Source organism: Hemiscyllium ocellatum, chromosome 28 (assembly GCF_020745735.1).
Source record: "Hemiscyllium ocellatum isolate sHemOce1 chromosome 28, sHemOce1.pat.X.cur, whole genome shotgun sequence".
In the NCBI taxonomy this organism is placed as follows: Eukaryota; Metazoa; Chordata; class Chondrichthyes; order Orectolobiformes; family Hemiscylliidae; genus Hemiscyllium; species Hemiscyllium ocellatum.
The window spans coordinates 27,012,505-27,035,361 of NC_083428.1; the positions used below are offsets into that span (position 1 = coordinate 27,012,505).

The 22,857-nt window shown below is 40.0% G+C and overlaps 1 protein-coding gene across 3 annotated transcripts in view; it reads right to left on the minus strand.

Moving 5' to 3' along the window:
• Positions 1-21,558, minus strand: part of LOC132828819 (tyrosine-protein kinase ZAP-70) — a 102,089-nt gene extending 80,531 nt beyond the window's left edge. Inside the window, exon 1 of one of the 3 annotated variants that reach the window (XM_060845965.1) lies at positions 21,463-21,558. Coding sequence is in view for 1 of the 3 variants with exons in the window: in XM_060845964.1 (XP_060701947.1) it covers positions 13,919-13,921 (3 nt within the window). In the remaining 2 variants the exon portion in view is untranslated. Of the gene's footprint in view, positions 1-13,918; positions 13,938-20,758; positions 20,822-21,462 lie in introns of those variants that run through there. The other 2 variants (XM_060845966.1, XM_060845964.1) reach the window with 2 other exon arrangements.
• Between the last annotated feature and the right edge of the window lie 1,299 nt (positions 21,559-22,857).

Here is a 22,857-nt window from a genome sequence, read left to right on the forward strand (position 1 = left end):
TCTTGAGTTGTCAGCTAATTCCATGGAATACACAATGTTCAGTTTCCAATGACTCCATTGCAGCATAAACAGAAGCCACCTAATCTCTGAATGTTGGAGTAGAGGCAGAGATAATGCAATTTCAGCTTGTTGTGAAAGGTCAATGTGCTCCAGGCAGACTCAGGTTGTTACCATCATGGCTGCAGTTACCACTAAGCAAATAAAGTTTACAGTTTTCTCAGCAGTAATCTGTCTTCCCCCAATGACTAGGATTGCAGAAGCACCATGCTGGGAAAACTAATGGCTCTTTGGAGCACAAACCTGCTTCTGGATAACTGTATTCATCGTATAATTGTGGTATTTTCCCAAATTGGCATGTGATGGTATTTGTTAACACTATCAGTATAAGGCACAGGGTAAGGGTTGTTCGAGGGCATTCACTGCCACTAATCATTCCTTTTATTTACTTTGCCTTCGGCCTCTCTTATGAATAGCAGTAGAGATATTCCATCATTGAATATCGACAGAAGAAGCATTGTTGTGAAATAACAAGAAGGTTTATTTCATGCTATCAATAAGTACAATTACATTTGGTCACATTTAGGGATGTACAGATTCATTAGCTCCCTCTAAAAGCTAGGGTAGCAGTCCTTGTCTTCACTAATGCAGTGTGTGTGACGTCAATCAGATATGTGGAGCCAATGTAACATGAATACTATCTCCTCCAAAACTAGTAACCCAACACCAACCAACCATCATAGCTTCTCAGTCAAATCAACCGGTATCACTGCTCAAAGCCAGGCCAACTCAGTCCAGAATTGCTTGTGGGCATGTTGCAAGCAAACCTAGTTGCAATCTCTCTAGCTGACAGCGTAACAAGTACATCTGCTGCACTGACTGAGTAATGCTACATGACAGCTATAAGCCAGAAAAGCACCTTAAGTCAAGTGTTAGGGAATTGCACAAGAGTAATTTGATGGTTTTTCTACAGAATATTGAATATTACTTGAAAAGTTGGCTTGAAACTGTTATTTTGTGATAGTCTTTGTTTTAGCATTGTCACCAAGAAGACATTGCGATGGTCTGAGACAGAGAGGAGATAATGTGTATTTAGATTGCTGACCAGACAGTTATAGTTTTGTCCAGTGGGGTCATGGTTCAATAAGGTGATAGCAGATGGCCTATCCAGAATTGGGAATGTATCAGTTGTCTTCTCCCAGCTTCATAAAGCTATTCTGTTTTGCCACTTCACCTTTAGGACGTGGAAAACAGTGGCAGGAACAGAAAGAGTCAGCATGGATTTACGAAAGGGAAATGACAAATAAACTGGAATTTTTTTCAGTTGAAAAGGGGAACCAGTGGGTGTGATTTATTTGAACTTTCAGAAGACTTTCAACAATGTCCCACATAAGCAATTAGTATATGTAAAATGAAAGCGCATGGGATTGGATGTAGTGTACTAATGTGGATAGAGAATTGGCTGTAAGACAGAAAATAAAGAGTTGGAATGAGGAGGTTATTTTCCAAGTGGCTGCCAGTGACTAATGAAGAATCGGTGCTTGGGCCCCAGTTAGTTATAATATATATTCATGATTTAAATAAGAATTCAAAGTGTAATATCTCCAAGTTTGCAGACAACAAAAAGCTGGGTGGGAGGGTGAACTGTATGGAAAATGAGAAGATGTTTCAGTGTAATTTGGATAAAATGAGTGAATTGGAAAATATATGGCAAATGCGATATAATGTGGATAAATATGAGGCTGTCCTCATTGCTACCAAAAACAGGAAGGCAGAGAATAGCAATAGGTTGGGAAAGGAGCAGATACAATGAGATCAGGATGTCTTTGTCCACCAGTTACTGAAAATAAACATGCCGCAGGCAGTGAAGAAGACAAATGGTATGTTGGCTTTCACAGCAAAAGAGAATTTAAATACAGGAGCAGGCATGTCTTGCTGCTCTTGTACAGAGCCTTGGTGAGACCACACCCAGGGTAGAGTTTTGATCTCCTTATTTGAGGAAGGATATTTGGGCTATGGAGGGAGTGCTACAAATGTCTACCAGGTTAATTGTTGGGATGGCAGGACTGACATCTGAAGAGAGACTGAATTGCTTAGGACTATATTCACTGAGTTTAGAAGAATGAGGGGAGGCTTTCTCAGAAACCTATAAAATTCTAACAGGACTAAACACGTAAATTCAGGAAGGGTGCTCACATAACCAGGAAGTAGAGAACTGGAGATCCAGGGTTATAGTCTAAGAATAAAAAGTAGACTGTTTAGGCCAAGATAAGGAGAAACATCTTCACCCAGAGAGTGGTGAGCCTATGCAATTCTCTGCTATTTCTGTGAGGTTAAAACAATGAATGTTTTCAAGGAGATAAATATAGTTGTCAAGATCAAAGGGAATGGGGTGAAATCAGGAAGAGGGTACTGAGTTAGATGATCAGCCATGGCTGAATGGCCTGATGTTGTTCCTGTTTTCTATCTTCCACCTTTTCCTCCACACCTCTCCCTCCTCTTCCCTAGACATCCTCCATACCAATTTATTGCTTTAACACTGACTTTTCTCTTGCTGAGCTGGTTTGTTTGCCAAACACTCTTTTTCTGAAATTCATGTTTATTTTTGCGCCAAGCCAAATAACAGGCTGGATTTCTTACTGAAAGTGAATGGGGGGCTCAAAGTAAGTCTGACTGCTTTTCAGAGGGCTGGCAAAATTGGTTATTTTTGCTCCAATAGAAACATGATGTATTGAGCCAAAGTCTTTTGGGTGTTGCTGTCCACATATTGCAAATGACCAGGTTCAAAGAAGAGGAAATGGTTGCACAATATTACGAACCACCAAGTTGTTTGTAATTGTCTGACAAAGCAGTGGTTTTAATGGGTATCATAATGAAACCTGAGCTGCTTCGGACTTTACAAAGAGGCTTTGATTTCAAAAGACAAGGACTTTTACAAAATCTGTGTACAACATTTCAATGTCAAATCTGGGTGTCCAAAGGATGGGGTAGTAGGGAGAGTGTACAGGGTACTTGAGTAACAGGAAAAGTACAAGAGCTAATGATATTTCTCCCTAGCTTTGGTGTATGGTAGCATGAAAGTTGTATTTATATCAAAATATCATCAGTCACACCAAAACTGAAAATCAATTTTTATAGCTCAGGTGTCCACAATTATTACTTGGTATTTCAGTTGAATTTAAATTCCACCAGTACAGGGAGATTTGAACCCTTGCTCTTGGAGTGGTAGCTTAGACCTCCAGAAGTCTATTATTATTATTACAATTGAATTTACCATATCTCCACTAATCTTATCTTGGATATTCAAACATTATTACTGACAGACACAGCAAGTAGTGTGACAGGAAGTGTACCTGCAAAATTCCTGGAAAACTTTAGTGTAACCAGGATAGGAGTTGCCTTAAGTTATTTCTTCCAAGGATATTTACACATAATTAACCAACAGCCGTTTTACACAAAAAAAATTGTTACATGCAAATTTCTTCAACCGTCACTCAACCATCAACACCACTTTTGGGATATGACTGACCTTTTAGATAAGTCTCCTGATCAAATACATTACACCAGCTCCATGAGAAAAGGCCAGCTTAAATAGAGTTTTTCACTTAATGCATGCCATAGAGTTACACTCTAAAATGCAGTTGCATGATGACTCCAGGTCCACCAATATCAATGTTACTTGTAATTTCCATAGCGTTTCTATCAAACTTTTGTGCACCACCATGCTTAATCAAAGTGCTGGCTGTCTGATTGTAGATCCACATGCTGTTCATTTCTATTTCTTGGGAATATTGCCTTTTATTTGTCATTCAATAAATTAAGAGGTAACCTAATCCTAACTGTATCGCACTCTGACACACATATGCAGGTGCGCACGCACGCACACACACACACACAGAACACCTTCTGAGGAAGGGTCATAGAGTTTTATATATATATATATATATATATATAATCTAGTACCACTTGACAGCACTTGGCCCATATCATTCTAAACCCTTCCTATTCATATATCCATCCAGTGGCCTTTTAACTGTTACAACTATACCAGCCTCCACCACTTCCTCTGCCAACTCATTCCATACACGCACCACTCTTTACATGCAAAGGTTTCTCCTTAGGTCCCTTTTAAATTTTTCCCCTCTCACCCTAAACCTATGCCCTTTTGTCTAAACTCTCCTGCCCCAGGGAAAAGACTTTGCCTGTTTACCTTATCCATGCCCCTCATGATTTCATAAACCTCTATAAGGTCACCCTTCAGCCTCTGATGCTCTAGGGAAAACAGCCCCAGCCTATTCAGCCCCTCCTTATCGCTCAAATCCTCCAACCCTGGCAACATCCTTCTAAATATTTTCTGGACTCTTTCAAGTTTTACAAGATCCTACCAATATGAAGGAGACCAGAATTACATGCAATATTCCAAAAGTGACCTAACCAATGTCCTGTACAGCCACAACATGACACTCTCAACTCCTATACTCTATGCTCTTACCAATATAGGAAAGCATACCAAACACCTTTTTCACTATCCTGTCTACCTGCGACTCCACTTTCAAGGAACTATGGACCTTCATTCCAAGGTCATTTTGTTCAGCAACACTCCCCAGGACTTCACCATTAAGTGTATAAGTCCTGCTCTGAATTGTCTTTCCAAAATGCAGCAACTCGCATTTATCTAAATTAAACTCTATCTGCCGCACCTCAGCCTATTGGCCTATCTGATCAAGAGCCCACTGTACTCTGAGGTAACTTTCTTCGCTATCCACTACACCTCCAATTTTGGTGCCATCTGCAACTTTACTAAATATACCTCCTATGTACCTCACATCCGAATCACTTTTATAAATGACAAAAAGCAGTAGACCCAGTACTGATCCTCGTGGCACTCCAATGGTCACAGGTCTCCAGACTGAAAAACACCCTTCCACCACCACCCTCTGTCTTCCATCTTCAAGCCAGTTCTATATCCAAATGGTTAGTTCTCCCTGTATTCCATGATGTCTAACCTTGTTAATCAGTTTACCATGAGGAAACTTGTCAAACGCCTTACTTAAGTCCATAAAGATCACGTCAATCACTCTGTCCTCATCAATCCTCATCGTTAATTCTTCAAAAAACTCAATCAAGTTCGTGAGACATGATTTTCCATGCACAAAGCCCTTTTAATTATCCCTAAACAGTCCTTGCCTTTCCAAATGCATGTAAATCCTGTACCTCAGGATTCCCGCCATCAACTCTGTTATAAGGTCAGAAGTGGGGACGTTCACCAATAATTGCACAGTGTTCAACACCATTCACGACTCCTCAGATTCTGAAGCAGTCCATGCTCAGATGAAACAAGATCTGGACAATACCCAGGCTTAGGCTGACAAGTGGCAAGTAACATTCGTGCCGTACAAATGCCACACAATGATCATCACCAATAAGAGACACTCTAACCATCGCCCCTTGACATTCAACAGTATTGCCATCACTGAATCCCCCACTGTCAACATCCTTGAGGTTACAATTGGCCAAAAACTCACCTGGACTCTCCAAATAAACACAGTGGCTACAAGAGCAGGCCAGAGACTGGGGATACTGCAATGAGTAATTCACCTCCTAACATCCCAAAGTCTATCCACCAGCTACAAGGCACAAGTCAGGAGTGTGATGGAATCCTCCGTACTTGCCTGGATGGGTACAGCTCCAACAACATTCAATAAGCTTGACACCATCCAGGACAATGCAACCCACTTGATTACACCACAGCTACAAATGTATAACCCCATCAACATCAGCACTCAGTAGCAGCAGTGTGTACTATCTACAAGATGCACTGCAGAAATTCACCAAAAATAGTTGGACAGCACCTTCGAAACCCACAACCACTTCAATTTAGAAGGACAAGGGCAGCAGGTATTTGGGAATACCACCATCTGCAAGTTCTCCTCCAAGCCACTCACCACCCTGACTTGGAAATATACCGCCATTCCTTCACAGTCATTGGGTCAAAATCCTGAAATTTCCTCCCCACCGGCATGTAGGTCAGCCCACAGCAAGTGGACTGCAGCGATTCAAGAAGGCAGCTCACCATCACCTTCTCAAGGGCAAATAAGGATGGGCTATCAATGCTGGCCAGCCAGCAACGTCCAAGTCCCAAAAATGAATTAAAAATAACTTGACCGCCATTCGGTTGACAGTTCCCTGGCTTTTCCTTAAGAAATTTCTTAAATAGTGGCACCACGTTGGCCAACCTCCTGTCTTCCGGCACCTCACCTGTGACTATCAATGATACAAATATCTCAGCAAGGGGCCCAGCAATCACTTCCCTACCTTTTCACAGAATTGTAGTGTATACCAGATCAGGTCCTGGGGATTTATCCACTTTTCGGTGTTTTACGACATCCAGCACCTCTCCCTCTATGATATGGACATTTTTTAAGATGTCACCATTTATGTCCCCACATTCTATATTTTCTATGTCCTTCTCCACAGCAAACACTGCTGCAAAGTACTCGTTTGGTATACCCATCCCCATCTCCTGCGGCTCCACACATAGGCTGCCTTGCTGATCTTTGAGAGGTCCTATTCTCTCCTGAGTTACCCTTTTATCCTTAATGTCTTTATAAAGTCCCTTTGGATTCTCCTTAACCTTATTTGTCAAAGCTATCTCATGTCCCCTTTTTGCCCTCTTGATTTCTCTCTTAAGTATGCTCCTTCTGCCTTTATATGCTTCCAAGGATTCACTCGATCCCTACTGTCTATACCTGACATGCTTCCTTCTCTGTCTTAATCAAACCTCAATTTTTCTAGTCATCCAACATTCCCTACACCAACCAGCCTTGCCTTTCGCCCTAACAGGAATAAGCTGTCGCTGGACTCTCGTTATTTAATTTTGAAGGCTTCTCATTTTCCAGCCATCCATATACCTGCGAACATCTGCCCCCAATCAGCTTTTGAACCTTCTTGCCTAACACTATCAAAATTAGCCTTGCACCAATTTAGAACTTCAACTTTTAGATCCGCTCTATCCTTTTCCATCACTATTTTAAGAATAATAGAATTATGGTTGCTGGCCCCAAAATGCTCCCCCACTGGCACCTCAGTCACTTGCCCTGCCTTATTTCCCAAGAGTAGGTGAAGTTTAGAACCTTCTCTAGTAGATACATCAACATACTGAATCAGAAAATTTTCTTGTACTGACCTAACAATTTCCCTCAATCTAAACACTTAACACTATGGCAGTCCCAGTCTATGTTTGGAAAGTTAAAGTACCGTACCATAACCACCCTATTATTCTTACAGATTAGATTACTTACAGTGTGGAAACAGACCCTTTGGCCCAACAAGTCCACACTGACCCGCCGAAGCGCAACCCACCCATACCCCTACATTTACCCCTTACCTAACACTACGGGCAATTTAGCTTGGCCAATTCACCTGACCCACACATCTTTGTGACTGTGGGAGGAAACTGGAGCACCCGGAGGAAACCTACACAGACACGGGGAGAACATGCAAACTTCACACAGTCAGTCGCCTGAGTTGGGAATTGAACCCGGGTCTCAGGTGCTGTGAGACAGCAGTGCTAACCACTGTGCCACCATGCCACCCAACTGAGATAACTGAGATCTCCTTACAAATTTATTTTTCACTTTACTGCTGACTATTAGGGAGTCTATAATATAATCCCAATAAGTTGATCATCCCTTTCTTATTTCTCAGTTCCACCCAAATAATGTCCCTAGATGTATTCCCAGAAATATCCTCCCTCAGTACAGACGTAATGCTATCCCTTATCAAAAACGCCACTCCCCCTCCACTCTTGCTCCCCTTTCTATCCTTCCCGTAGCATTTGTATCCTGCAACATTGAGCTGACAGTCCTGTCCATCCCTGAGCCACGTTTCTGTAACTGCTGTGATATCCCAGTCCTATGTTCCTAACCATGCTCTGAGTTCATCTGCCTTACCTGTTAGGCCTCTTGCATTGAAATGAATGCAGTTTAACTCATCAGTCCTACCTTGTTCTTTACTTAGTTCCTGCCGGCCCTGATTGTTTGACTTGCTCCGTTTCCCACCTGTACCAATTTCAGATTGATCTCTTTCGTCACCATTTCCCTGGGCCCCCCCACCTTATTAGTTTAAATCCTCCCAAGCAGCTCCAACAAATCTCCTGGCCAGTATATTAGTCCCTTGCCAATTTAGATGTAATCTGTCCTTCTTGTACAGGTCACTTCTCCCCCAGAAGAGATTCCAGTTATCCAAAAATGTGAATATTCTCCCCTGCACAAGCTCCTCAGCTATGTTTTCATCTGCTCTGTGCTTTTATTTCTACCCTCACTAGCTCGTACTACCAGGAATAATCCAGATATTACTCCCCTTGAGGAGCTCCTTTTTAAATTCCTGCCTAACTTTCTATATTCTCCCTTCAGAGTCTCATTTTTTTTCTTTCCTATGTCATTCGTTCCAATATATACAACAACCTCCTGCTGGTCCCTCTGCTCTTTGAGAACATTCTACACCCACTCTGATCCTGGCACCAGTGAGGCAACTTACCATTTTGATTTTCCACTGTTGGCCACAGAAATGTCTGTCTGTGCCTCTAACTAGAGAGTCGCCTATCACAATTGTTCGCTTGGAATCCAACGTACTCCCCATTACGTTAGAGCAATTCTCAGTACCAGAAATCTGGCTGTTCATGCTACATTCCCCTGACAATCCATCACCCCCTACATTTTCCAAAGCAGCATACTTATTTGAAATGAGGATAGCCACAGAAGATTTCTGCACTACCTGCCTACCACTCTTACCTTTCCTGGAGTTAACCCATTTACCTGACTGTATCTACAGCTTTCCTCCCTTCCTATAACTGCCATCCAATACAACGCCTAGCTCTCGTAAATTCTTTAGCGCCTCTAACTGCCACTCCAACCGATCCATGCGATCTGATAGGATTCACAACCAAAGGCACTTCCTGTGGACATAATCATCAATAACATCCCAAAAGTCAAGAGTGTGCTGCTGGAAAGGCACAGCCAGTCAGGCAGCATCTGAGGAGCAGAGAATCGATCTTTCAAACATAAGCCCTTCATCAGGACTCTGATCTCCAGCATCTCACTCTCTCCTAACCCTCCCAAAACTCCCACATCCAACAGGAAGAACACATCACTCTGCTCAAGGCCATCTTTGCTCCTTCACAATCTACAGACCCAGAAAATTGCACCAACTTATTACTCTAAAAAAACTGCTCCAAACTAACTTAATACTTACGGTTCATATTTTTAAAATCTAATCAAGAGACAGATCTCAATAAAACATATATTCAAGAATGAACCCACTTTACTCACTATTGTAGACTTACAGCAAGGTTACACTTAAAAACTATGCACTTATCTATTCCTGTGTTGTGAGCTTTTGCACACAGGCTCCTCTAAGGTCAGCAATGAATTTCGCTGTTTGTTAATTTTTCCTTGACATGCTCTGATGTCCTGAGATACTTGGACTCAAATAGCAAAGGCAGTAACTGTGCAGATATAATGCTGTGACAGGCAGCTCAGTAGGTTTCCCACTCAACCTGAAACATTAACTATTTCTCTCAACAGATACTGCCAGACTTGCTGAGCTTTTCCATTCATTTCTGTTTTTGTTTCTGATTTACAGCAGCCATAGTTCTTATGGTTTGTATCACACTCCAACCATCTCAATCCTAGGGAGAGCACGATGGCTCAATGGTTAGCACTGCTGCCTCACACTGCCAGAGATCCTGGCTCAATTCCCACCTCAGGTGACTGTCTGTGGCATTTGCACATTCTCCCCATTTCTGTGTGGGTTTCCTCTGGGTGTTTGAGTTTCCTCCCACAATCCTGTTCAGGGGAATTGGCCATGCTAAATTGCCCATAGTGTTAAAATGCATTTGTCAGAGGGAAATGGGTCTGGGTGGGTTACTCGTAAGAGGGTCGGTGTGGACTTATTGGGCTGAATGGCCTGTTTCCACACTGTAGATAATCTAATCACAAAACTGGGTGAGGAACTTTATTGTCCAGATCCCAAATATTAAAGATATAACAACAACTTGTTTTCATGAACTTAAAAGTTAATGTACCCGAGTAGTGTATAGTAATTATAGTTCAATTTCACTAACAATACAAAAACTCTAGAATATCCCATCCAGGTATATTTATGTAGCATGAGTTATATAGCATGAGTTATACTGGGAATACTGTGGACGCTCAGTTATTTCACTTGCATGAATAACTAAACTTAATGTGGATTGCTCTCTTTTTCTGCTTTCAAGGTAGTAAGCTGTGAGATGTATAACTATTTTGATATCATTTATTTTAAGTTTGGATTTCTGGTTTTTGAATTAATTATTAAAGTATGTTTCCTGCATATCTGAAATTAATATTTAACTTGTTAGAATTTCTGTAAATATGGTGATTAATTTTGAAAGTACCTTTGAGGCCTAGCTTCAGGATGAATGGGTTCTTGTGTATATGGATGGATGTTTGTGCAGAACAAGACACACAAGCTCCCCTGTGGCCATAGGATGGCTGGGTAGAGAAGTGCCCCTGAGAACAAAGAACAATGAAAATTACAGCATAGGAGCAGGCCCTTCAGCCCTCCAAGCCTGGGCCGATGCAGGTCCTCTACTTAAACCTGTGGCCTATTTTCTAAGGATCTGTGTCCTCTGCTCCCTGCCCTTTCATGTATCTGTCTAGATACATCTGAAATGATGCAATCATGCCCTCCTCTACCACCTCCACTGGCAACATGTTCCTGGCACCCACCACCCACTGTGTAAAGAACTTTCCACGCATATCTCCCCTAAACATTTCCCCTCTCACTTTGAACTCGTGACCCCTAGTAATTGAAGGGAAGGAGATATAGTGAACTAAGTTACCTTCAAGTTAGGAGTTAGTGTTAGTTCCACACTAGAAATATTAGGATAAAACCTGAAAAGGCTACTTAAAGCTGAGTACATAGAAGCTCAATTGTATGATGGCTCCAGGGAGGAGCTATCTACTATTCAAATCTATAAGTTGAAGTCACAAGGAACTTAAACCTACTGAGGTGCTACAATCAGGAAATCTAGTATGAACATTAGAGTGATATTTCGGGTACTATATCAGAATTATGTTTTGGGTGCTATACAAACCTGTTTTGTTTCCTTTCAATTTATAAAGGAGTGTTTTGGGCTGAATGAGATTATATTTCTACTATGTGTTTAACAACCTTTAAATTCATATTAAAGCTATGTAGTTTGCATTATTCTATGTTATCTTTATTTCTTTTGTAATAAAGTTTGTGTAGTGATTGTAGTGAGATAAGCCAGGTGGACCTCATAGAATATGAGTTCTCTGATTGGGACTGTTAATCTGGCTCAATCAGGGAGCCCTGGCTGACAGATATAAACAGGATGGTCAGACATTCTGTTCACTCTGAGAGCTAGCTCTAAGGGAGCTGGATCAGTGTAAAAGACTGTAAATAAAGAGTGAGTTAGTGACAGGATACCCACTGCTGCAGAGTTATTTCACTTCTGTCTTGTAGTCGAAGCAAAATCGGCAGCAACAAAGCATAATATAATCTGTCAAGCCACGTTCCAGTCTAGGATCTGACTTGTCTGGGAATTAAACCAACTGTGATCATAATATCCTACAATTAGAGAAATCAGGGCTGGATTTTCTCATTTAGGATAGGAAGTGGAATTGAGACTATTTCTCGGTGCTGAACCCACCTTTGGGGGGAGACTTACTCATTGGAAGTTTCACCGGGGCATTCCCATCACTTTGCATCACAATAGGCTCCCTGTCAAAATGGTAGTATCAGGTGCATTCATGTAGTTGGAAAACCAACCAGAGACTCCTCCATTAGAGAAGTAGCAGGCTGTAGTAGAGGATAAGTCATGAAAACAGTGCTTCAACAAGGCAGCACCCTTTCAACAACCTTTTAGAAAGTTGAAGTTGAAAACAGAAATACTACAATGGGTAGAAGTGGAGGGTGGGGATAATGCAGCCACTCCCAGAAAAGGATTACAAAATAAATGAAAACAAAACATGCTGGAAAAACTCAGCAGGGTTGTGGCAGCATCTGTTGGGGGAGGAACAGAGTTAGCATTTCTTGGTAAATAAATTCTGAAAGAGAGTCATATCAGACTTGAAATGTTAACTTGGTTTCTCTCACCACTAACGCTGCCAGACCTGCTGAGTCTCTCCAGCATTTTCTGTGTTTATTTCAGATTTCCCGCACCCACTATATTTTGCCTCTAATACAGAAGATTGCTAAGCTCATGATTTTCTGCATGTCTTCACTACTCACCTAGCTCCTGGTGCATTGAGAAGCTGGATGTTGAATAAGATTTTGCATCCTGCTTAGCAAGGCCTTTTGCAAAGTTAATTAGTACCATCCTTGTGGGTTTGGATGGACCTGCTGGACATAAACCTGCTCTACAAAAAATAACTGCAGTTGAGCGGGAAATTTGCTAATGGGTTACCACATGAATTTTCAGCCTCTGCCCATCTCTGTTCCACATGTCAATATAGTTTACTGTATCAGCAAGACGTTGCACAGCATTAAGAGTGGAATTATGTAAATGAATTGCAATTGTGTTTTCTTTAAGGACATCGTAAGTGACATTTAATTTTACTGAGATCAGCTTTCAGCCACATGTTTGAAAGCTGAAATTATCTCAATTACATCACACCAGCTTATATCTTATGCACCCACACAATAATATTTTTCCCACATGACATTAAGTGGAAGTTTCCGATTAAAAATTCAGTTCTTTCACAAAAGAAGGACACCTAGAATGTACCATTATCCAGGGAGAGACAAAAACAAGTTAAAATCACCATCAGGCTAGCTTTATAAAGGCCCATGTGCCGACCTTCAGAGAAACACTGGGTGATGAAAAATAGAAGAAGGGGGAAAATTTGTCCTTAATTTTTAATCTGGTTTCTTAAAACCAATTATCCTTCAATGATATTAGATTTGAATGGTTTTAGAGATGCAGTGACATGAGAAATATAAGTATGGCGTGGAGCTCTAAGGAATATATTTTCATGCAATAATGAGCCACAAAGAAATATGCAATTTAGTGGGTTAAACTGGCAACCTAAATACCAGGAAATGCTGAATAAATAACATAAAACTGCTTAATCTAAGGGAACTGTCACAAAATGTGTGCCAATGGTTTACAGATATCTACTTTTGAAATGTTGTGGTCACAAGGAGGATGTTGCTGAATGGAAAATATATTTTCCCCAACTGAAATAGTCAAGGGCATAGCACCTGTTTAAAGTTAAAACTATGTAAAGCATGGCAAGAAATATGATTTGCCCTGTAAAACTAGAAAGCACAACAATATTAATTAAAATGTATTCCCTTTCAGGGATTCTATGACTTCGTTCTTATTTTTACTAATCATACAGTCCCATATATCAATAGAAATGAAAGCTGTTAAGTTTTGTTTAAGAATTTGAACATATTTGAATAATATAGTTCTGAGGAGATAAAGTACAGGCACTTCATCGGTAAGCTTTGTCACGCCACCTTCTTAAACCTGCCTCATTACCATGCACCCAGTCAAGTGATGGCAGTCTGCAGCTATCCTGAACAATTTGCTTTATTTGCCCAGGATAGGTCAAACAGAAGGTAATTTTCACTCCACTTTGCCAGTGGGGATCTGTAGGATGGTGGGGGTGTAGTGTTGGCATGCAGTTGTTACCCATGGGGTATATCCTGAGATATTGGTGACTGAAGAAGTTCCCAAGGAACTTGCGGTGAGCTGCAGTCACCAGGTTACTGCCTCAACTCTTAGGAATAGTTGCTGCCAAGTTTCTTGCATGGGAAAATGGGAAACTGCATATCAATGATATAATAATATGCATACTCATACATGAAAACAGTCTTTTGCCACTCTTCAATGAGGATCTTGTCTTACCATTCAACATTTGGTTGCAGAATGGCGCTACTTGCTCATGATAGTGGGAAACTTCTCACAGCCAATCTCGTGTGACTGTCCCATCAAAGTCCACACCATTGTGGAGCTGGGAAGATTTTGTCTGAAGTCTCAAGCTGCAGTGTATGCAATATTCAGTGCTTTGATCCTACATTTTGATTTCACTTTTGACCTGAAAATAACCCAAATTGAAGAGTCTTCACTTAAATGTTCAAATTAAATTATGGGTTGTGCTGAGGGCTGACAGAAAAGTAGTTTTCTGTAATTTCTTACTTACTTGAGCACACTATAAGCCTACCATATGAAGCATACTTCACAGAATCCCTCCAATGTGGAAACAGGCCATTCAGCCCATCAAGTCCACACTCACACTCCAAAGAGAACCCCACACTTCTGCCCTGTAACCTTGCATTCCCCATGGACAGTCCGCCTAACCTGGACATCTTTGGACAGTGAAGAAAGCCAGAGCACTCAAAGGAAACCCATGCAGACACAGGGAGATTGTGCAAACTCCACACTGACAGTTGCCCAAAACTGGAATCGAACTCAAGTCCCTGGAGCTATAAAACAGCAGTGCTCACCACAGAACCACTGCACCACCCATGAACGGCTGAGGATCCTGGGATTGTATTCATTGGAGTTTAGAAGATTGAGGGGAGACTTAATAGAAACTTACAAGATAATACATGGCTTGGAAAGGGTGGATGCTAGGAAATTGTTTCCATTAGGCGAGGAGACTAGGATCCGTGGACACAGCCGTAGAATTAGAGGGGGTCAATTCAGAACAGAAATGCGGAGACATTTCTTCAGCCAGAGAGTGGTGGGCCTGTGGAATTCATTGCTGCAGAGTGCAGTGGAGGTCAAGACGCTAAATGTCTTCAAGGCAGAGATTGACAGACTCTTGATGTCACGATGAATTAAGGGCTACGGGTAGAATGCTTGTAAGTGGAGTTGAAATGCCCATCAGCCATGATTGAATGGCGGAGTGGACTCGATGGGCCAAATGGCCTTACTTCCACTCCTATGCCTTATGGTCTTATGGTCTTATTCTTAGGTATTGTCCAAAAAGCCATTACACCATACTTAGGACATTTGAGAAATCAAATAAATGTTGATGTAGTGACACGAAAAGGACAGCAATATAGTTCCAAGTTAGGATACAGTGTGCCCTGGAGGGGAACTTGCAGTTTCTCAAGTATCTACTGCTCTTATGTAGAGCTCATGGGTGTGAAATATGCTGTCAAAGGAGCACTACAAAGCGGATAGAATACATCTTGTAGATTTCACTCTGTGTTCAGTAATGGAGGAAGTGAATGTTTAAGGGTGGGGTGCCAATCAAGTGGGCTGCTTTGTCCTAATTGGTGTTGGGCTCCTTGAATGTTATTGGAGATGTATGCATCAGGCAACTGCAACATAGTCCATCACATTCCAGGCTTGTGCCTTGTAGGCTTTGAGGAATCAGGAGATGAGTTTGTCACTAGAGAGTTCCAGCCTCTGACCTTCTGTTGTAGTTACAGCATTGATACGGATCAATGATACTGCCCCAAAATTGGTGCTAGGAGGAGTGGTGTAGATTCAGCAATGTTAGTACTATTAGATATCAAGGGGTAATGGTTAGATTCTCTCTTGTTGGAGATGTTATTTGCCACTGAGTAGTCCAAGCCTGGTCATGCTGCAAGCAGGTACAAATTCCTTCAGTAGTTGATACATTGTGAATGGTACTGAACACAACAGAATTGTCAGTGACCATCCCAGTTTCTCATCTAATGATTAGAGGGCTGGTCATTGACGATATAACTGGAGATAATTGGGCTGAGGATACTCCTCGCAAGAACTCTTGCAACAATATCCTAGGGCTGAGATGATTAGACTCCAGTAGTCAGTCATCTTCCATTATACCTGATATGGAGTCACACAGAGTTTTACGCATCCCTACTGACATCAATTTTGCTACACCTCCTTGATGTCACACATGGTCAAATGCTGCCATGATATCAAGATCAGTCACTTATCTCCCCTTTAGAATTCAATTGTCTTGTCAATGTTTGGATCAACGTTGTAATGAGAATCAGACTGAATTACTCTTGCAAAATAAATTGAACTTTGATGAACAGCTTAATGGTGGGTAAGTGCCACTTGATAGCATTAGCAATGGCACCTGCTGTGAATTTGCTGATGATTGAGAGTAACCTGATTGAGCAGATTCAACGTCTTCTGGATTTACTCTGAGGGGGTATGCCATGAAGATACAACAATAATGTCCAAATCAAACATTGTAGCATATTCACAAATCAGACATTACAGAAAAGGCTGAAAATACTCATTAAGTCTAGAACATCTTCAGAGAGAGAAACAGAGTTAACTGTTGGAGTCAAATATAAACCTTCAACTGAAGAAGAACTCTCTCTCTCTCTCTCTCTCTCTCTCTCTCTCTCTCTCTCTCTCTCTCTATCTATCCAGATGCAGTTAGACTAAGTAACTGAATCCCTCCCATTTCTGAGTCTGACATTCGCAATGTTATGCTTTCACACGACATAATAATATGCAATATGACTCCCACCTGCAAGGATAGGCAATGCTCCAATCTCTTTTTAGAAGCAAACAGAAATTAGAAATACAAGCTCTCGTTATTTATGTTGCCTTTCCTTCATCCAGAAAATTCACACTCTTATCCTTAGTGGAGTAATAATAGTTCGGCAACTGTAGCATAATTCAATCGATTTTTCCCCTACTGTCTAATATCCATCTGATTTTAAAATTATTCTGTTATTTATCTTGGTTAATGCTGATCTCTAAATGGTGACTTGCATCAAATGCAAGTTATAGCAGTTATAGCTGACATTTTCTATCTCATTAGCACATTTTTATTCAATCCCTCCTCGTCTTCCTCTTGCCCTTCTGTTTCCCAGATGTTTGTGGCCTCCTCATGTTATTTCTTCTGGGTGTTTGTTTGTTTTTACTTTTTTGTCTTCCCCCATCTCCCCTTTCTATTCTCATTATATCCCTGATACGTTTATTATTGAACCCAGATACTGTATGTACAGTGGTTCTGAGGCAATTGTAATTTAACCTGTGAAACTTTCTATTTCTAGGGGGAAAACAGATATACTTGAATGTGAACAAGTTGGGTGCACCGGAGCTGCATTTTAAAGCAGAAAGACGTGCCCGAACAGAATCTGACTTTTGTAAATAACTGATGTTACTTTCTGGGCAATGATGTCATTGCAAGTCAACATTTGTTTTTCACTGAATTATAGTTTCTGCATTCTGTCTAATTATTGTATCATCATCTTTATAGTACCTGGTAAGGTGACAATGGTGGGAGTGCAGAGTATAGATGGACAGGCTTTTAGCCCTCAGAAATCCATAGCAAATACATTTAACAGATTTTATCCATCTTTAACTATTAAAGAGTTGCAAAAGAGATAAAGGATGCCTGTGTAACATTTGTTCCTGGAGAAAGCATCTTCTGGCCTACTTCACTCACAGTTCTGCGGCTGGGTCTGCGCTGACTAGAGCAAAGAAATATTTGTTTTTTACACAATAACCTCAGTGAGAAACTACAAGGAACACAAGTGCTCCCCTGGGTCAACAGTTTCTCTAAACAAAAACAGAAATTGTTGGACAAGTTCAGCAGGTTAGGCCGCATCTTTGGAAAGAAATCAGAATTAACGTTGGTGACCCTCAAAACTGATGGCAGTGAGGAAAAAGTTGCTTTTTATGCAGAAGATAGGATAAGATAGGTGTGAGGAGATAAGGAGTAAATGATAGGTCGGGATACACACCAAAGAGAGAGAAGACAGTTCAAAAGACAAAGGAATGGATAACTATCTGGCTAAGGCTGTGGGGGGGAAAGGTGGGGAATAACTGTTAAAAGGGACCGTTAGGGGCTAACAATGGGTGGTGTGTAATAGCAGACCATGTGATAACAAGTCTAGATTAGAGTGGTGCTGGAAAAGCACAGGAGTCAGGCAGATCCGAGGAGCAGGAAACTCGACGTTTCGGGCAAAAGCCCTTCAACAGGTAGGATAACAAGGCCTGGTGTGTGGGAGTTGGAGCAAGGACATGAGAAAACGTGTGTCAAGTCCCTTCTAAATATGTACCCTTGTGATTTGCTTCAACCATTAACTTTAGAAGTGTTGGTAAGGATAAATTACCTGAAGGCAGTTGCCTGCCCAATTTAGTGTTGTGAAAGTGAGGACTTCAGACGCTTGAAGGCTTTACGCCCAAAATGTTGACTCTTCTGCTCCTCAGATACTGCCTGACCCACTGCGCTTTTCCAACATCACACTTCTTGACTCTGCCCAATTCATTGTACCAGGTTGATTTTTATCACGAAGCAATCCACCTCTGGAAGTGAACTACCTGCCAGCAGCTCACGGTAAATGGCAGGACCAAGACTGTGCACTCCTCGGGTCCCTTGACCTGGGCATGTGCTGCACAATATTCTCGCACTAAACATTTGCCCCTTACAAAATCGACCCCATCAAGTGTGTAAAGCGAGCAGACTTTTTTTTTCCTTCCTAGCACTCATATCAACATAAACTAAAATATATTGACTCAGTGATTTTGCATGAAGCTCCATTGGATTTTTAAGGCTTTCTGGAAGATGTAAAATTTAATAATAGAAATTGATTACTGCACAAGATGTAATAAGAAGAATACAGGAGAGCGATTGAAATTCTATATGAAATTAAATCTAGTTTAATTAATAAAAAAAGTCGTATTATGACAGCACTTAAATGCATGAAGTGAAATTTTTAACTCACGCAAATCTACTCACTTCCAGAACTAAAAATTGAATCCATAATCTAAGCTAACGCTTCAATGCATGACGGAGGGAGACCTAGCTTCCTGCAAATGTTACCTTTTGGATGAGGCATTAGGCCAAGCCAGTCTACTGTTCGAGGTGAGGTAAAGAAAAATGCATGACACTGTTCAATTCACATCTCAACCAGAGTCCTAAGCAACATTTATACCTCCATTAATGCCTAGAAAATAACTAACTGGCTATTTACTTCATTTGCTATAAATACAACTTGAAGTATGCAGTGGCTACCAAGCTCACCCACAAATACAAAGCAATTGTATTTCGACATAGATTATTGATTATGAATGATTTTAAGTTATCCTTAAGGAATAAAAGATTGCAAATTAATTATTTCTGTAGCAAAAACTGAAACTGCTAGAGAAACTCTGTAGGTCTGGCAGCATTTGTGGTGAGAAAGCAATTAACATTTGAATCCGGTAACCCTTCGTCACAACCATAGCAGCCAGGAAAAGGCATTTTTTATGCTGAAGACAGGGAGGGATTGTAGGCCATGGGTTGGGGGAGGATTGTGAGGATAGCAAAGATGGAGCCCAGAGAGAGAAAGAGAGAGAGAGGACAACAATTAGAGAGACAAAGGGATGGACAATAATATGCCCAGGAATAAGAAATATTAATAATGGGGTCCATTCTAAGGTGGAAATGAGTTGACTGTGCAAAAAGTAGCCCATGTCATGGCAAGACCTGGAGTGTGGGGGTGGATAATGGTCATGTAAGAAAGCGTTTAGTTATAGAACTATTTAACTTGAATTTAAAGGAGAAACTCCACAGATATGGCAGTAATTTCTGTTTTGGTTTCAGATTTCTAGCCTCCTCAGTTCTTTGCTTTAAATTAATTATTTCTGACTTGTTTTCTTCCTATTTATAAAATAGATTTCTGCCTTCTGGTTTCTGAAGGTGGCTTCCAAAGATTATATTCAATTAGTACATATTTAAACACTGAGAGATAAAAATCATGTTTATTTACAAAAATTTCATTCAAATTTGGTAACTGCTTTCAAATTGTTGATACCAGTCAGCACTAAATTGTGTGATATTTGGACTGAATGCTCCTAGTGAGGTGTGGACTTTTACACGACGTTAAAAATTTAGGTTTAAGACCTAACAGTCAACTGTTGTAACTCACCACTAAAATCTAATTTCAAACAATTACTGCAGGGGATTTCACAGTTTTTCACGGTAACCTTGGCACAAGATCAAGAAAAAAATATGCCTACAGTTGAAACAGCCATTTCTTCAGGCCCTCAGCTTATCTCCCTCTGAAGTTACATGAGGAATTTGAGACAACCTGCATCAAATTTCAGGACCGATAATTTTAATATATTGCTTTGTTATAAACCTTGGACTTGGATAGTACGAGGTGGAGTCAGAAGCCTAAATTATACTGTCAATTATAATGATGTGTATGAAATACTTTGCACAACCAATCCTGGGTGAAACCTTATTAATAATTTGAGAGAGCAAGCAGCAAAATTGAACTTGCTACTAACTATTAAAAAGGAGAGCACAAAATTCTTAAGACTGAAAGGTTGGCTTTAAATTAGACTGCTGTTTTATATATATTAGCATCAATTCCAAACGGTGTCATATTAATTATTTTTCGTCATCATTATGTTCAAGAGTAAGTAAATTAATATCCAGTAAATTTATTTATTTTGTTCCTATATTACATGTTGGTCATGTATTAATATGACATTTCTTACAAGTGCCGAACAACACATCATAAGTATAACCTTTGGGTGTGAGAGTGTAGAACATGGCAGCTGTTGCTGTTTGTAAAGCCTTTGTTTCAGATCAAAGATTCCAAGAAAAGGATACTTATACTTACATATATGTATTCAAAAAAATATATTGTTGTATGCTAAATGTTGTTATGCTTCATCTTCAATTTATTTCATGTATTCATGTGTTATATTACAGTATTGTTAATGTGACTAGCCTATTCTCCGGAGAAAGAAAATGATGTTTCATACTTATTTGAATGTTCATCTTACCAACTTAACTGATACAGTTCAGCAATATTACTTTTGAAATCTTGTGAAAATACTTCAAAAATGGTGATCCCCAATTTTAGAATTTCTGTGCAATAAAACAAAGCAAACAAAAATAACTCTGATGATTGGTGAAAGGTAGAGAGACATGTTATACAATGTTCAAATGGATCTGAGACACAACTTTCTTAAAACATCATGAATGATATGATCATCCCTTATGAAAAGCATTATTTTTTATTGAACAAAATGCCAAAATCAACCATTTCAAAAGTTGTTGTCAGGTCTTCTTATATATTTGGTTTTCATTAAAATAATTTTATGATTTAATCATGGAATTTTGCTATACTCAGAAATTTAAAGTTAAGCTCGTTTCAAATTATAGGTTACACTTTTGCCTACCATTGAATAATTTTAAAGGGATTAAATCTTATGTTAAGGATTTTTCTAGCTGTGTACTACTGCTGTTTTAATACATTGCAAACATTGAATGATTCAACTTTGCAATAATAACATATTGTAATCTGAATATAATATTAGCTAAGTAGCAATAGTTGCTGGTTTGGAAATAATTGAAAATCAAAATTTCAAAACAGGCATACAATATATTTCTGGCATTAAAAACACATAAAAAGATACATTTTTAAATCATCAGAAGTACTGGACATATAAATACACAATGTATCTGAATAAACAATAAAGCTTACCTCCTGAATCGGTTAGATCCTACATCATTTATAACTTTGAAGAATTTTCTCTGTACATCACTCACTTTGTCTTTTAATCAAAGGAATGATAATCTTTCCAAAACCTGTAAGTATTGTGAAAAGTATTCCTTCAACTGTGACAAATAAAAGCATTTGTCAACTAAAGCAGCTTTATTCAGACATAATCAGCAAGATCAAACTTTTAATATGCAAGCACAGAGGTTACGTGACGGAACTTGTAGGCAGATTCAAGGAGTATCTATTTCTCGGAACTGTGACCTACTTCCTTACTGCAGTATTATCAAAAGTACTAAACATGATGTTTATTATTTAATGTGTCCAAAAGGTTATAATTTTATTTGCACGTTTATTGATGGTATTAATTTTTCTCAGGATGGACTGTATTTCTGCTCAAAATTTAGCACCTGTGCAGTGGTTTCAACTTGCACCATTTCTGTAAAACAGATGTAAACCAAATTCCTGAAGCAAAATAGAGTGAGAGTCCCTCCTACTGAGAGGAGAAAGTGAGGACTGCAGATGCTGGAGATCAGAGCTGAAAATGTGTTGCTGGAAAAGCACAGCAGGTCAGGCAGCATCCGAGGAGCAGGAGAATCGATGTTTTGGGCATGAGCCCTTCTTCAGGAACCTGAAGAAGGGCTCATGCCCGAAACATCGATTCTCCTGCTCCTTGAATGCTGCCTGACCTGCTGCACTTTTCCAGCAACACATTTTCAGCTCCCTCCTATTGAGACCCACTGCTTTTCTCTAATGCTAGTCTGGGATTTGAGTGGGAATTCAGGATGCAATTACATTTTAACCATATCTAAGACAATACAGGTGGACAGCAAGCATACCATAAATGTCCCACGTTAATCTTCTCACAATGGATCTGTGTAATTTGCATTCCTGACATGTATTTTGTATAGCATTGAATAATCTATTACTGTATATTTTATTACTGTAAACTCAGCTTTTGTACATTCTGTGCCAGAATACACTAAATTTTGTGGGTATAAAATTGGGATCAGTAGTACTCACTTCCTTGGCATTACAAGTTACAGTTTGTTTCCAAAATTGCATTTTCAGTTCATCTGCATGCTTTTGGTGTCAGTTGTGCCAATTACAATGTCTGTGAGAGTGTCAGCATTGGTGCAGGATCTAAGAACCATATGTAGAGGAGACAGATTGTGATGTCAACCAATACTGCCATTTTGAAGCTCTGTTCTCAAGTTCATACTCTAGACACCCCACCTATTGCTGTTTGAAGGGATCATCAGTTGCCTTCAAGTTAATGGGTTTTTGTTTTCTTACTGTGATTGCAATATATTAAGCATAACAGATTACCAGAAGCAGGCAAAGAAATAGAAGAATTCTAGTACAGAAATCCAAACCTGT